Source organism: Mustela putorius, unplaced genomic scaffold, assembly GCF_011764305.1.
Source record: "Mustela putorius furo isolate JIRA1106 unplaced genomic scaffold, ASM1176430v1.1 tig00000056_pilon_pilon_pilon, whole genome shotgun sequence".
Lineage (NCBI taxonomy): Eukaryota > Metazoa > Chordata > Mammalia > Carnivora > Mustelidae > Mustela > Mustela putorius.
The window spans coordinates 6,506,841-6,524,433 of NW_025421263.1; the positions used below are offsets into that span (position 1 = coordinate 6,506,841).

Consider the following 17,593-nt stretch of genomic DNA (forward strand, 5'->3'; position numbering starts at 1 on the left):
ATTTTTTCAGTCTTATTTCCCAAAAAGTAGAGCTGATTTTTCAATAGACTTCTTGCTTTCTAACAAGTCTATGCCTTCTGCTAGAACCCTCTTCCTTTCTAGGGAATTCTCCTTACCCTACAAGACCCAACTCAAGTGATGGTCTCATGAGAAGCCTTTCATGAGAAAGGGAACATCTCTAGGTTCCTTTAGAGTTCTAAGCATATCTCTAGTGATGAAGAACCACACTGACTGTCGACATTTTGTTTATCTGTTTTCAGGATGTGCCATGGTAACTGGAACACAAGGCACTTGATGTTTACTGAATTGAATTGACTTCTTGGTTAAAAGAGTTGCAAGGGCAGAGGCATGGAGTCATCTCTGTGGTGAGGAGAGATCAGCTTTGTGCAATCTTTTTACTGGAAAAATTGAGGTGAGATCACAGTGGACTTGAGAACACCCAAGCAGGCCCTTGTTACTCCAAGTCTGGTCTTCAGCCCAGCAACAGCAACAGCAGTGTCTGGAAGCTTGCTAAGATGCAAATTCTCTGGCCCCACCAACAGCCACAAAAGCAGAATCAAGGTTTTAATAAGGTCCCCAGGTGAAGTTTGAGAAGCAATGATTAAACAAGGAGAGCTCTACTATAAGACGATTACTCTGCATCAACCTCAGATGTCTGATCCATCAGGGGTGGGCAGATATGGGAAAAGCCTTTTAAGGAAAAATAAGAACATGTTGCACTCTCAGTTGCACTCTCAGACTTAGAGCTCTGAGAGCGAGTCCAGCTATGAGACACACGGAGTCCTCAAAACAGATGGGTCACTGGGTGCTAGATTGGTGTCACAGTCTAGGTCATCCACACCTGACCTGGGGTGATGACAATGAGAATGCAGAAATTGCAAACATAATAACTTCATTCAAAAATAGAAATGTTGGGGCACCTGGGTGGTCAGTGGGTTAAGCCTCTGCCTTCAGCTCAGGTCATGATCTTGGAGTCCTTGGATCAAGCCCCGCATTGGGCTCTCTGCTCTGCAGGGAGCCCATCCCCCCAACCCCGCCCCGGCCACCGCTGCCTGCCTTTCTGCCTACTTGTGATCTCTCTCTGACAAATAAATAAATAAAATCTTTAAAGAAAACATAGAAATGTTTTCATTCATGAGCTTGATGATAATTCTGGACTTGTTTCATGTTCTGTATTACACATTTTAAATGCTTGTGAAGGCATGAGATTTAAGCAGAACAAAGACTATGCATCTGAAGTTGCACTCTCAGACTTAGAGCTCTGAAAGCGAGTCCAGCTATGAGACACACGGAATCCTCAAAACAGATGGGTCACTGGGTGCTAGAATGACACCGAGGGCCACAACTGTAAAGAGACAGGAAGATTTTCAAATGAAATGGCCTGCTGCTCCATGAATGCCAAATCCCTCAGACATGTCAGGCTCCTGCTCCCTCCACCCCAACTCCTTTCCCAGACAAACTCCACTCAGCAGCCTGGGTAGGCAGTGAAGAAGTCCAGAGCTTTGACATTTGGAGTTTTAAATTCCAAAGGACAGGACCATCTTATTTCTAAATCATAGGCTGTTTCCATTGGAAGCCACTCTAGAACTCAGTATCTCTTAAGGGTGAGCTGAAAAACTATGTCTTGCAGAAATACCCATCCTGGGATAGAGAAAGATTTCTTCTGCTCAATAAAATTCAGGAGAAACAAAAATGAAGTATTTTGATCAAAGTTCCTTCGTCATGGTTATTCAACAAACCCCATCTAAGTATCCGTTGCCAGTGATTACTGGAGCATAAAAGATTCCCCGTGATAGAAGCACACACAATCCTTACTCTGCAAATGTGTTCGGAACACAGCCTCTCTGGGGAGAGGAGAATACACATGTGGAGGTATAATCTTCTCTTGAGCAAACAATAGCCATCACTTGAACCCACCTCCAACAATTTTCTAGGTGTCTTTAATAGCTGTTAGAAACAAAACAAAATGGGGTGCCTGGATGGCTCAGTCATTAAGCATCAGCCTTAGGATCAGGTCATGACCCTGGGGTCCTGGGATTGAGCCCTGCATCGGGCTCCCTGCTCATGGGGAGCATGCTTCTCCCATTCCTCCCTTCTTCATGCTCTCTCTCACTCTCTCTTTCTCCCTCAAATAAATAAAATCTTTAAAAACAAAACAAAACAAAAACCCCATGTCGTGCTTGCAACAGATGCTAGAGCTTCCACAGTAGAGATCCCAGAGGCGTGCAGAGGTTTCCCCTGACTTTTTATGACTTTTTAGGGCACACCTGAAGGGCATCAGGCCGAGAAAGGTAACGTAAGGGGCATTAAAGTGGTCGTTTAACTTGAATGTCCCTGATTGTTTTTAACATCTCTGCAGCTCTGTGACTGGTTAAAAGTCCCTACTAACTCTGGTTTAGGTGTGTCTTTTTAACACACATTCTTCCACAGGTCACTCCCTTCCCCCATCCACTCCTGTTTGTTAGCGCATGCACAAATCTCTGCCTACCGACCCTGCTCTTTTTCCATCACCATATCCCAAAACTTACCATCCCGTCATCCTCTAGGTGGACTGAACCAGCAAAAACATCTTTTGTTATTTTGCCTCTCGTGGTCTCAATATTTCTACTTGAGACATTAGGCAGAACTAGAATATACTGATTGGGACTTCTCCGACCCCACTGGCAGGGAGCCATGGCTGCCATTTTTCCTGAATCTCTTGGCGCTTTCCCACTCGGTCAAAATATGTTTCAAGGCTCACTTCCTCCAAAATTTAATTCCTATTTCTCTGCCAGGGACACTCCCGATCTTTAGGCAATAATTGGACATATCGCCTAATGCTCTACCTCCTTTTCTCCTGGGTTCCATCAGCAACTGAAGGACATTTCCAGCCCAGAAGTCTTCTCTCTTGTTACACACTGAACATTTTCAGCTCCTCTGGATCTTTCTTGAACCTAACAAACAAGTAAACAAACCTGCTTCTTTCCTCTTTCTTTCTCTCCATTCTGAAGTCTCTTCATTACCTGCTTCTCTCATAACTAAGTTACCCCAGAGCCTTAAAAACTTTACATCTCACTTCTTCACTGAAGCCCATCACCATTCTTCCTCCCATGTCCATACCCCGCATTAGAAAGAAGGGGTTTGTTGTTCTTACTCTTGTTTTTGGTCAACATTGAAAAAATCAGAAGCTGTTTACTCATTGATGCCCGTTGTCTTGAAACTTTGCTGTCTTTTACCCTGTAGGCCAATTTCTTTGACTTTTCTCTCTCCTTCCTTGGCACGGTCCTCCATCTGCCTTAAGGTTCTTCTTCCTCCTCACCCCCCACTGTTTTCTGTCATTTCTCTCTCTTGTTTCTCCCTCCCTTTATGCCTGCCTCCCCTTCATGGCTCTGGGCCAAATATGTGGGATTTCCTTTTCCTTCAAACTGAATTATTCACTTTTCAGCAACCTTCACTCTGTCTCTACCTGCTTTACTCCACGAGGACTCAGATTTCATCTATAATGTGGCTGCCCGCATCTTGGGGTGGGAGCACCGACAATGGCGTCTACACTGAACTGGGCAGAATCGCTCTCCTAGTCAAGCCTCAGCGGTACATCAGTGACCCTCCTTTCGTGTCACTTACTTCTAGTCACCTGCCCACTGAATCTATTTCTAAAGTCTCGGTCAGAACAAATCACACTGGACTGACTGCATGGGTTTCCCAGACTCCCTTCCTAGTTCCTACTCACAGCAGGCTCCCTCCTCCTACAGTCCACTCCACCGGACCCTCCATTCTGCAAGCAACACAGGACACTCATCTTTCCAGGCACTTTTTGCTCAAAGCGGAAGTCCACCCTGACAATCTTCCTAAGTGTTTTCTAATATCTATGCAGTAAATGATTTTGCTTTTCCCTCGATTCCCACCAAGCACTGTATTTCATTCTGTATTCCAGCCCGCTCCATGTCTTCTCTCCCCACTATAAACTACTTAAAGGCAGTGATGGGAGTCCAATTCAGCGTCCCATTCCCCCACCATGCCTCACGGTGCCAGCCAGGTACTCGCGTCACTCTGTGGTAGACACCTCCGTGCGATGAGTTTTTCTTTAGGTAGCATATAACCACCCAGAACTGTGTGCTAGATAAAAGGGGTGAATGGGTAACTAAGGCAAAAAGATGTGAATTATTGTTTTTAAGGTTTCACAGAATCCAATTGAAAGATAGAATTTAGGTTTTTCGTAGACTTAAGGCCATCTAGCCCTAAGCTACTCATTAAAAAAAAAAAAAAAAGGAATAGCAAGTCACAAATTACAAAGAAACTATAATATCCACCATTGTCCCTTGTTTTTTAAGGCTCGTGAAGCCGGAGCAGTTATTTCCGCTGCCAAACTTCCAGCAGTAAAGCTTCAAAGTTGCCAGGGTGCTATATTCCATCGGTTTTCAAAACTGAGAAAGGCTCATTGAGTTTTACTGAGGTTTCTTACACAATCTACTTCCTTTAAGGCCAAGTGAGCCAACCCTGACCGAGAGAAGTGACAGAATGCATAAATGTTATGGAATCAACATAGAAATTATTCGGTTTCCTTTCCTCACTTCAACTGCCACTGCCACTGGTCACCACCACAATGCAGGGCACCACGCATACTTCCATTCCCACCCACGCCCTCCCTTCGTGGGACTGTTCTGGCACAACCCTCATACCCATTTCAGAGAAGGTGAATCAATATCCTGATGTAATAAAATGTTTCTCTGAAGCGAGACAACTTGGGAAAGGACTTTTTTTTTTTAACCAACGTCTCAAGACAAATGAATGTCACAGTAGGTTGGTTATAATAGCGGTTTTATTACAAGATTGGCAGAGTTACAGTCACTGTAAATCATAACTGTTGTTGAATTTCTACTTTACATAGTCGTAGTTATGAGTCTACTCTTGTAAGCCAGAACAATTATTTTATAATTAGTTTAGACATGTCTGAGCCCAGAAGGAAAATTTCAATTTCAATCTTCTTATTTTCCTTGAACGGAACCCAGTGCTACCAAAAAAACAGGTCAATTCGACTTTTCACTCATGGGTCTCTAATCATTTTCCAAACCTGAACAAACTTTACAAACACAAGCGCTCAAAATCTTGTGTTTTCAAAGTACAGTATAATATGGCAATAATGGGTTTCCATGCACTAAATTAAAACAAATAAACAAAAGATAAGCACGCATTTCCATTTTTAGAGTAGAATATGGTCACAGTCCTATAAAACCCAATACACACCCCTGAATGGGGATTGCAAATCTATCACTTAAAACATCTAGTAAATGACCCAATTTGTTTACATGGCCCTGTACCTTTTTATGGCCTTTCCATAAAGAAGTTATTACATCCATTCCCTTTATTTTGTTTAAGAGTGTTTGAGTGAGCCCAAGAACCACAAGCCAGTTAAACAAGCTCTCCTTAGATGGACGTGGTCTCATATAATTCACCACTACCGGGGAAATTTTCAAAACAATGTTTGTAGTGTGGAAACACCACACATTCCTATATACCAAAAGTATTTCCTGTGCTTTCTGCAGTTTTAAATGCTTGGCAGATATATTAAATAAGTCTTTTTTTTTTCTTCCATTTTTCCAAGTAAAACTGTGGCATTTGCACTTCTTCCAGAAGATTTGCACCTCTGAGTGTTTTGCTATGGTAGGTCGGTCATTCAGAAATGCTTGTAAAGGAAGATTGCAAGGGAAATGTGAAATCCATACACTCCAATTGATTTCCTAGGATGCAAACGTTAGTTCTAAAGGGAAACCATTTTAAAGCAGTTAGTTTAATGGGGTATCCAACTGATGCCTATTAAAAGTTATCAGCACAGATTAAAGATAAATTCCACAAAGGAAAGTTCTTCTAAAAAATAAACATAGAGATCATTTGATTGCTAATTTCACATTCTTCTTGCTTACAAATCTCAAGCCTGCTAACATTCACAGGAAAACTGATTAAAACTACTGTCACAAGGTTTAGCATTTATCAGTTAGGTAGCTAGACTCTGTCAATATCTCTGAATAGATGAGCCAGGTTTTGACCTGGGAAACACCTGCTATTGTTAGACTGTTGATTTTTCCAGAAACAGCCAAACAGTTTTGACTGCAGTTAGTAACACAAAGTAAAGATACAGTTGAGCCTTTATATATAACTCCAATACACATAAAACTGCATCTGAAACTTTAAGAACACTCTGAGGGTTGGTCTCTCCTTTCGTAGAGGCGATTCATTTTCATGTAGACTCAAGAAATAGAGTGTACTTTTGTTTATAAATAAAAGTGACGTAAGGAACAAAATGCATACTTACAGAGACATTGCTACTTCTTTAACAGGAAGCCAGTACCTTTTATTACCTACAACATAAACATAGTTCCAGTAGAGGAGATCTGCATCCGGCCCACCCTATCTCTACCTCTGGGTGTGCAGATCAATGCCTGTCATACTTACATTGTCTGATTTTTTTTCTCTTGTTTTCATAGTGTTTACATACCCAAGAATCACTACAACGAATACAGCTGAATTTGATCTGTCCTTTGGGTAATTCGATGGTACATCACACTCTGGTAAGAAGTAGACTTTAGTATATATTTCCATAGAGCAATTTGAAAATGTCAGAAGCTACTGTGTTTTCCTGTGTTCTTAAACTGTGTGCACCCTACTTGTTCTGTCTCCGATTTAAAGGAGGATAAATCAGAAAGGAATACTGCAGGTTCCTCTTATTCCCAAATCCAGTTAGAAATTTCCAGTAAGAAACTGAATATTTCTTTCTTCTCATCTGCTCACATCTTAATCACATTTTAAGCAAATGTTCCTTCTTAGTACACTGATGTTAAATATCGCCTGATGCCACAGGAAAAGAAATTATAATGTTTTAATGACTCTTAATTTGCATTTCTAATCACCTCAGCCTATGAATGTGTGTGGCAGTATGGAAAACAAGCTGTGATTTATTCCTTAGTGGAAAAAAAAGAAGGGGGGGGGGTAAGTAATAGGACTCTTTAAAAGACAGATGTCCTTATAAATACCCAGCAAAAATAACTGCCAGAAACAACATGAGATAAGTACCACATAAGTCCAGCTTCTGTTGTTAATGGTTTCTGATCTCTGTAGTGACTCAAAAGGCAGGTGCAATGGCCAGCTGGGCATATTAAAACACGGAAGCCTATCTTCATCTTGCAAATGTTGAAAAGCCTAAAATAGTGTCCCCTCACCAACAAGGCTTTCCTAGAATGCAAAAAGCATAGCTCCAAAAAAGTGGCATGGCATCCAGAAAGCACATCCACCAAGAAAACTCATTCTTTTCAGGTCCTTATAAAAAACACAAAATATTTGTAGTGCTGTCTACCAGGGACCCCCAGAATGAGCCTCACTAGAGAAATGATGCAATTACTCAATGTAGAGGAACCTCATAGGAATTCATTTTCCACAAGACTTGAAAGCCTTTCCCTTCAAAGTGTTAAGGCTGTTTTCTTTGCCTCCTGCAACGGAATAGCTTCATTACACTAATTCAGTGTGCTGGAAGCTGCTTTCCTTTTACCACAATCTCCTGATCCCTCACCCAGGCTCATTCCACAGGCCATCCATTTTGTGAATGAAGTGTGAAAACAGCCCTTTGTTTACATAAAGGAGGCAATAGAGAGTAGTGTGGACACAGGCTTAGCTTATGTGAGTGTAACTGAGGCTGTACAGGCTGCCCTTCTCGCCAATTCAGAACGGCCAAACACGCCTAATGACTGGGACAAAACTGTAACAATAAGCAGTCAGCTACACACCCCAAAGCAGAACTGCTACCACGTCTGCTTCGAAAGTAACTGAAAATGAAGGGTTTTCACTAGCTCTGAAACAGAGAGACAACCTTCTCTTTTATCCTGTGTGTTACGTGCAAACTGCACAAAGCACGCTGCGAACGGCGTCAGGGTCCTTGCACATACACAACCAAGACACCTTTCCACTACTTTCTTCCCTCTACTCACATTCAGCACCAGACTCTTTTTGTCTCCCATGGGATATGCCTTTCCCTGCCTGTATTCTTTTGTGCAGGCTGTAGTAGAATGGTCTAGTAGAATGGTCTAGTAGAATGGTCTCTTTTCCTCTCCCAGACCCACTTCAAATATGTCACCTGCCCTGTGGGAACTTTCCTACTTGCACTTCACTTCCAGGTGGCATCTACCACTTAGCGAATCAACAGAGGAATTTTGAAGTGAAATAAAGCATCCCATGATCCCACAGCACTTTGAGCATGGCATTACTAGACTGCGAGAAAAAAGAAGGATCTGTCCTCGTTCTTGGACAGAGCTTCTCAAGGGCAGAACTGTCTCTTATTCTTTGTGTACCCAGCACCTAGTGCAGAACTCAGCCAAGAGCAGATGCTTATAAATATATGCTGAATAAAAGCAATGTTCTAATAAAACATTAGACCATGTAACTCACCAAGGAAGAAGCATGTGACTCTGAGTCCTGGCTTGGAGTCAGACCCAGGTCCAAACATTTACCAGCTATGAGACCTTGGCTAAGCTACTTAGCTTATGAAGCCTTGGTGTTTTTCCTCATAATTCATGGGGAGGTTATAAAGATAAGCTACATATTGTCTGTAAACACTGAGCACACATGTGCCAACTAATACGTGCTCACAGGATGCACACAAAACCAGAGATTCACAGAGAGATCCATAGACCCATCTACCCACCCACAAAGAATGCACCCAAATACTGCTCTTCCTGTGTCTCTCCTGAGAGCTCTAACTGCTGTCTTATCAGGACACTCAGCAGCACTACAAATCTATATCCTCGCACTTATCACCGATGTGCCTCATGCTGTTTGGTGATGTTGGTTTCCCTCAGAAAGACAAACCCTCCATCCTCCACTCCCTGCAACAGCCCTAAACACACCTCATTTGATTGAAAAATGGCTCAACTACTAGCCGATAAGATAAAAGCTAAGTACAAATAAATAAATAAATAAATCATAGTTTGACAAGAAGGCAAAATTAGTGAGGCCAGCCTGGTAGAGATGGCTTGCCCTAGACAAAGTCGAATGTCCAGCAAAGACACTGCTCAGTCACCAGGGGACTGGAAATAACTGCTTGAAGATGGCCTATGACATCTAATGTGAAGTCAGGTGACAGAACTCGCTAAGCTCAATGTAGCATGTATTTTCATGAGGTAAAAGGCAAAATGAGCTGATGCTACCAAAAAAATATCATTCTTAATAAACTAACTTTAATGATAAGCTACTTAGTATAACTCCTCTTTAAAATTTTTAGCTCCTTTTGTTCTCAGATTTAGGAACTTCACAAATAAAATTTAGGTCATAGGCAAGCCATTCAAGTCCCCAGCTATTAATTTACTTCCTGATGTTCTTGAATTTTGAGAGAAACATGAACCTCTGAAAAGAATGTTGTATATATTAAAATGTAAATAAAAATTAAAATCACTCATTAAATCCATTCAAAGAATAATAGGTCGTGCTTTGAGAGCCCACTAAGCCATGCTCATTTATTCATTCCTATGGTACTTTTACCAGTGAGACATCCTGCTAAATGAAATGTTTAAAATTATTGTTTTTTTTTTAAAAAAACCTGTCTTGTGGAACCAAGCATCCCAACGTCAACCATCCTCTTCATCATCATTAGCTGATAAACCAAAATATTGGAATGAACATCATCCATCTATGGACCTAGTACATCTGCTTAAAATTAAGTCTGGATATGCAGTAGTAACAATTCTGAAGGTAGTTTCTCAAGTTATTTCCCAAATTATCAGGTTTCTACTCCAATAGAAACAATATACGTTAGCCAGATTATCTCCTGTATTTAATGAATGTGATTATATCAAGATTAAAGTTTTCCTTAATATTCTTGTAAGCTGTGTTTCAGGATCAAGGGTGTCCCGTCTTCCTTTACAACCAACAAAGCATGCAACCCTCTAAAATAATAAAGAATGGTTTTCATACAAAGCATCAGAATGTTAAAACTAGAATTCCATTTGCCCGGTTGATACTTTATGTAAAGAAAAATACATCACCACACTAGCAGTTTAATACTGTTGCACTCAGCAGTGGCCTAGACAAAGTCACTGAGCTCTTCAGGTCTCCCTTCACACATCTGTGAGGACAGGCTCTCAGGAGCTGTCCAGTCCTAACATTCCGTGCACCATATTTATTGCTCAGGTCTAGCCTGTGCATCTGTGAGCCACAAGCAGAAGAAGGAAAGCACACTTCTTTCAGAGGCCTCTCAGCCATGCCGAATTCACCATTCTTCAGATCCTTGGCCCACATCACACAGCACCCCATCTTTGGGAAATACAGAGGTATGCACAGAAATGGCACTTTCAAGAAAGTAACTAGCACCAGTTCTAGGAAACCTACCCACATGCTCACCTGGTAACATGATATATTAACCGAGATGGTAAGGTAGTACTTTGACTGGCATCACAACCAATAAAGAAACAAGTTTATCTTGTGAAAAATGTAAAATAATGTGGAAGTTCCAAGATCAAAAAGACACCTTCATAGATGGCCTACTATTAGAGTCAACACCAGAGACTTACTCTAATAAGGCATTACATCCAGAACCATCCAACAAAATATTATGGAGCAACATACTACATGTTATCCCATTCCAGGTGCTAAAGCTCCCACAAAGAGCAACTCGGTCAAAGTCCATACTCTCATGGAGCTTACATACTCTGGGAGTGGTGGGGGGGTTGGTTTACAAGTACTCAATTGATCAATACCAAGAAGAATATCAAAAAGTGATAATAAGTACTACGCATTTAATTAACACCTTGATGTGATCGTGAGGGCTGGCTAATTCAGATTAAGTGGGCAGAACAAGACTCCACGGAGAAGATGATCCATTTAATTTAGAAGACAGGAAGAGGCTACTCAGGCACAAGCACCTGATCAGGGTTGTCAACGGAAACCACCACCACCAAGTGAGGTTACAATCCCATACCATGTGTGTCATGTCCCCCTGCTTCATCTCACTCCCCACGCCCCAACCCTTGATGAGGTAGAACACAAGAAGCTGCAAAAAGGACGTTTTTTAAAAAGGTCACATCCTTTCCTTACTCCAGGTCCTTCAAGCCTCAGCTGCCCAGCACGGAAGAGAAGAGAGAAGAGTTGGATCTCCAATATGACTGAAATGGTCAGTACCAAAGAGTGTGAAAATGGCTAACAATCAATATGGCAGGCACAGTGATCAATCAGGAAGGAGGCCAGCAGGGTTGCGGTGGTATTCTAAAGGTTCTGAGCTATGTCAAATATTAACCTCGTGGTTCTGATTCATAGACAGTTAATTTGTCCTAAAAGGATAGCACTGGCTCCTTCCCAACCCATTAGAAATATTTCAATATTTTAACAATCTGTTTGGTAGTACTGGAGCATATCAACTAAAAATCAACCACCAGAGGTGTCATTAGGAAACAGGAGAGATTCAAAACACAAAAACAAAAACAAAAACAAAACAAACAAACAAAAAACGCAGTTGGAGACAGGGGTAGTGAAAAATAACATAGGAAACTGTTGTTTAATAAATGAGTAATATAGAAATTATACAGCATTGTATAGAGATATTCTGGCTACATATGGTATTTACAAATAAAATAATCAGAAACATCAAAATTAGATGAAGTAAATAAAGGGATTTTTATGACCATTTTGGTAAACACAAACAGAAATCTATAGAGAACATTTTAGCAGTTTTGGAAACATTTTAGGGGGGAGTATGAACATTATGAATGAATTGATTCAATTTTTATGTACTCAACACACATCACATTATGATTAGAATTCTGTTTCTACAAAAAGTGTGCAGGTTGTAGATAAAACGGAATTTTAGCACTATAAAGATTGAAAAAAACATGAAGTAGAAGAGAATATAAAGAAGATCTATAAAAAAATAAGTGCCAGGGAAGATGAAATAAGAATAGACAAAGCTAAGATTTTGGTGTCCAAGAAGGAGCTCTACAAAAGACCACCACTGGGGAACTTTTAGTGTCAGACTGTGGTCTCTATTTCAAACTATTTAACAAACAATATACAAGTCCCTAAACACCTTTTGGAGGTAAATATAAAATACATCAGATAAACTGCAAAAGACAACTAGTAGAAAGGGAATGTTACCAAAATTTAGAATGGGGCAATTTTTGTCACCAATTGTGAAAAACAATATTCATCATTACATAATGGCACTTTACTTCTTGAACTTCCTCAACAGTCTCAAACAGAGCAGAGAACAAGGAGGAAGTTCTTAAAAAAAAAAAAAAAGCCTCTAAACAACAAAAATAAATGTCACAAAGGTCATGCACTACAACTTACAGACTAACACGCAGGAAGTCCCTTCAGCACTGGGTCAGAGCCTATTTACTCTTGCACACCATTCTAAGGATTGTGATTATCCATTTTCAGTGAAATAGAGCTTTGAAGCTATCCCCTAGAAAGGGTAGGGAGAGTAGACACAGCTTTGTTAGATACAGGCACAGGGCAAAAGGAGGAGGAACTAGCAGGCATGAAAAGAAAAAAAAAGAAAGAGAGAGGGAAGTTACAAACACAAGATACATATATTCAGAAAGTCATTCCTAGAGAACCATGGGCCACGAAAGTTCTTGAGGAAAAGAGCACATACAATAAATGATGTTCATAAGCATAACCCTAATAACCCTAACCAATAGAGACCTATTCTAAATCTGCCCTCAAAAATGGTTAAAGAAAATGAGAACCAGAAGCACATTTCAGCTCCATGGGTAAATTAAAATCACTCACCAATGACATCAAGTGGATGAGGCCTTCCTCCAAAAACTTTGTGATTGGTTGTCTATTTGGGCTATATTTAATTGATAAGGAAAGCTTTGTTACTCTTTGTTTTTTGATGTATATGATTCCTTCCCCTACAACATAGAAGAACCATCTCAGAACTTACTGGTTCCATACCCAGCATTCTCCCCTAAGTGAGTGCACACAGGTATAAGTCATTTTTCCAATGGTCATACAGGAATTATAGGCCAGAAACCCCATTTAAGTCAACGTTCTTATCTTTTTATCTCCTTTAAGATACATTGGGAGACCCTTGCTTTACATGTTAGATTTCAGGGTTAGAAGTCAGGGTAAGAATTAAGGACACAAAGGTAACTTATAACATTGGAGGACAAAGCTATTCTCACAGCAAAGTAGCAAGAATTGCAATACATTATTAGGTCAAAAACCAGGTAACAAATGACAACAGGGTAAATGACACGAATTCTCCAAAATGAATTCTGAAGCACCTTCACATGATCCAACCTAAATCCAAATATCTAGCATTGGCTATAGCAATCAACTTCCATTTATTTATAACACCTCTTGGGGCACCAAGTTAATATTGAGATGAGGCAGTCCTAAGGATCTGATTGCATCAACACCTGAGAATTTAGAATTCCAGGGAAAAGACAGTGTTACTGGGGAGAGGTCTCTGAAAGCACAAATGAGTTCCTATAGTCACAATAAATAGATCAATTTGGATATTTGGAACTCAGAAGACCTTTCATAAAATGATGCAATGCACACACTGGGCCAATGACATTTCTATGTGGCATCTCCAGGAGGGTTTATACTTCCAGAATTGGGCAATCATCAAAATTGAGAATAGGAAGAGGGCAATCAAAAATCCATCATAACTCACTATGAGGGCAAAAAAATCCCACCTAAGGGAATGAAAATTTGAACTCTCCCCCCAAAGAAGACGAAGAAAAGGAAGTTCCAGCAAATTTGTTCACATTTCAGGGGGATCTTCTTTGGCAACTACCTGTTGTTATCCTCAAAGCTTGGAACCCTGAAGCATAAAATCAACCTGAGCATGTGCGGGGAAAATAGCTCTATATTGCCCCCTAGTGCCGGAAAATCCCACTTTTCCTGAGGCTAAAAACTACAAGGTGAGTAGTTCCCTACCTCTAGTTACTTCCTGCTGCCAACCCTCCCAAGAGCTAAACATAGCTCAATCCTCTACCCACAGATTAGGAAACAGCCAGGCTATTTTTAGCATCATGCAACTTAGGAATGGAAATGGCCCAACCTCTGATGGTAACAGAATGTGTGTGGCCTGGCTTAATGAACTCACCTCTCCAGAGGGTGTGAACCTGCTCAGTAAATTGGCCAATGACCACATGAGAGCTCTGGGGCCCATTACAAAGTGATGACCGACCGGTAGGTGGGTCACAAGGAAGAATGACAATCAGAGGAACAAGTAGCGAAGGGATTCAGGAGGTGACAGATGCCAGGACAAGTTTGATAAAACATCACAGAGGGAGAAATGATAATGGCACAGGAACTATAAAATATAGAAGACAGAAGCCAGGAATATTGTGCGATGTCATTCCGGAGAAGCTTGTTTAGTAAGAAGCAGTATTTTGAACTGGACATTTATTTTACATGAAAAAGAACAAAGGTTAGTCTGATCTGTTTCCTGCCAGGGTACAGCTGGTGCTGGGGCTCCTTTGATCACTTTCCCCCAGTCCTCTGCAGCTCCTGTGATTAGAGATAGATCCCTAGGCTGCCCTTTGATCAGCAGCTCAAGCGTCTTGCAGGTGCCATGTGCCATCACATTAGCAAGCTGTAAGAAGTAACTACATTAATATTGGTTGATAAATGTGATAATGTGCATTTGCTGCACATACAACACACATACAAATAATGTCTACAAGTGTCCCAGGAATCCCCAATCTATCTTTATTCTTTAAAACTTTCTGTGCTTTCTTAAGGATGAACACTTCAGAGAGCTTAAATTCAAAGTCGAAGCTTGTAAACACCCCAATACATAAAGAAAAAGTTTGCTGTGACTTAAAAAGAGCACACACCATTCTGATTTTCTAGGTATGCTGCTTGGGTTCATTTCCCCCTGTTAATAAAGTGACAGCATTCCTGTACTCTAAATAGATGGCCTTCAAAGCAGTAAAAACATGTACATTTCTTTTCAAATAATGTTAAGAGCCACCACTTGTAAACAGGGTATTTAATATTCTAATTTTAGACAGCCTACATTAACATTGTGGTTTCATGTGCAGTATAAAATTTCTATTTACAAAGTATTCTCGAAAATGACTTCATAATGGTAGATCAAGAGAAAAAGAGTTTAGAAATTGAATGATGTAAATCATATGGGGTTCAGAGGCTAAGCAAATTACACACCCTGAAGCTGCCCTGGCTTTATGAAAGGAGTCTTTCTCCAGCTCTGTGCAATCCCAGCCCAAGGGAACTTGCATCTGAGAGTTTTCTAAACATTTCAGGTACACTTGAAAGCTGAAAGTAATTCTCATTTCCTATGCAGGATTAAGTCGTTTCCAGCACACACAAAATAGCAGTCATTCACCAACACATATAAAAACACACACCAGAAAGGTAAGGGCTTCAGAGTACAAAGGCACATTTAAAAAAAAAAAAATAGAGCGCGAGAGAAATACATTTTTTAACTCCCCCTAAAAACGTCCACACGGCCTCTTGACCTCTCTATTTCTATCTACTTACTGATTAATTGATGCCTTTCCACTCTGAGTGCTTCAATTAATGTGGCTGGTACATTTCCTCAAACACACCCACCCCCCAAAAGAAAATCGGAGTAAAGTCAAACGTGCCAAGACTCATTCATTCTGGATTCATTTTTCGAGGCAGTTCCTGAACTTATAACTCTGGCAAGGAAAAGTTCTGCAATGTGCGTTTGAACTGACGTTCACAATCGCTCCCAGAATGTCCTCTTTAACTGAGCCAGCAGTGGCACTCACGTTGCCCTGTTACAGCTTTGTGGCAGCTCCCGAGGTTGCAAACTGCACGTAACCTCCTAAAGTCCATGCCAATGAACTCAGCGCGCATTTGCATGGACAGAGAGACGATCATACCCTCGCAGGGTGGTGTACATCACACACCAACGCACAATGCCAAGGTAACACACACAGCGAGAAACGAGAAGAAGGAGAATGAGGCAAAAGACTCACCGTTCTGTTCCTTGTTGCTGGAGTACTGGAATTTACTACTCAGGTTGGACTCAGCCTGAGTCCTGTGTCTCTGGCCGGCCAGGGCAGATGTCAGCAGGAGAAGCCCGAAGAGGAGCATTTGGCTGACTGGGGCGAGAACTCACTCACGGCGGGCACTTTGGAAGCAGCGACTCCTGAGTCTCTTTCACCACCGCCAGGGGAAGGCTGCAGTGGGGTGGAAGCGCCGAGCCTGCTCTGGCAGCAGAGAATCGCAGGGTAGTTTCCACATAATCCCATCCAAAACTTTTTCCTAGAGCCCTCTTCTGTGTCTCCAGTTTTTGAAAAGGATCAAAGCAAAACCTGGACCTGAACCAGTTTCCCAAGGTTTAAACAAATCCTGAGCTGTGCCGAAGTGGTGGGGGTGGGGGTGAAGACGAGGGAGGAAAGAGGGGGTGGGGACGCGGGGGAGCCGGGGGAGCGGCGAGAAGTCACCAGCAAGTTGCTGGGAGCACCTGTCAGTTCGGGGGACAGGACAGAGGCGAACACTCAAGGGTCGCGCGAAGCCAGCCTCGAAGCCAAGTTGGCGGCGAGCAGTTTCTGATCAATAACAAAGCTGCCAATAGATGCGCTCTCCGGGCGCCCCTCTCCCCCGCCCCACCCCCACCCCCGAAGGGGGAGGGGGAAGAAACAAGGGTAGGTTGCTGCGGCTGGTCCCGGGGGCCGCGGAGCCGGAGCGAGGCCGGGGGTCTCCGGGCCGAGGCCGCCCCGGGCGCGGGCGGAGGGAGGCCGCGGGGCTCCCGCTCCCCAGCCCGGCGCGCAGCCTGCGCCTGGTCCCGACCGCCGCGGCGCGGATCCCGGCACCTGGAGTTCTCCGCGACCAAAGTTCACCTTGTTTGAGTGCGTCCTCCGCTCCTCGAGGCCAAGGGAAATTCGGCAGCTCGGGGTCACCTCGGGGCTCCGGTCGCTCCCCGTCCCCTCCCCCCACGCCTTGGGCTCCGGGCAAACCTCGGGGCTCCGCGCGGCGTCTCGGCACCGGGTGGAAAGGGAAGGCCGGCGGCCCAAGGCTTCGGCTTGTCCCCTCCCCTCGTCTACCTTCCCCCCAGCCGGCGGGAGGAGGGGGCCGTGGGCAGAGCCCTGGCGGAGCGCGCGGGGGGCGAGCGGGGGAGGCTGAGCCGCTCTGCCGCGGGCGGCCGCAGGGGCAGGCGAGGGTCGGCGCCTCCGGGAGGGGCAGCCCCGGGCCGCGTCTGCTCGCGCCGACTCCGGCCGCCAACTGGCGGTCCAACAGGTGCTGGCACAGACAGGGGGTGCTGCGGGGCTCGCCCGCAGACGGGACCCAAATGGCCAGGCTAGGAATGCAGCCAGAGCGACCCCGGTTTCCTCCCTCACCGCCCCCCCCCCACGCCCCAGGATGCCCCTAGTCCCAAATAAAGAGCAAGATGGGTGGCGAAGGGGACTGCAAACGCAAAACTGAGTGGAGAACTTCCTGCAACTCTCCCTCTTCCCCCGCCTTCCGTGGACGTGACTCGTCATTAATTTCTGAGGAGATCCCCATTCCCAAAGGCTTGGCCAGAGTTTCTGGACCGAAGGAACAAGGGAAGTTGGATTTCAAAGATTTCCCTTCAGTTTCCAGCTCTCTGAAGCAGGATGGATAAAACAAAAAGTCAAGACAAACA

General features: G+C 43.1%; 1 protein-coding gene across 2 annotated transcripts in view; it reads right to left on the bottom strand.

Annotated features, from left to right (window-relative positions):
- The window catches only part of PDGFC (platelet derived growth factor C), a 206,971-nt gene extending 189,976 nt beyond the window's left edge, over positions 1–16,995 (bottom strand). The window contains exon 1 of one of the 2 annotated variants that reach the window (XM_004772042.3): positions 15,942–16,995. In XM_004772042.3, coding sequence (XP_004772099.1) covers positions 15,942–16,059 — 118 coding nt within the window. In that variant the 5' untranslated portion in view covers positions 16,060–16,995. The remainder of the gene's footprint in view (positions 1–15,941) is intronic. The other variant, XM_013045618.2, reaches the window with a different exon arrangement.
- Positions 16,996–17,593: the final 598 nt, after the last annotated feature.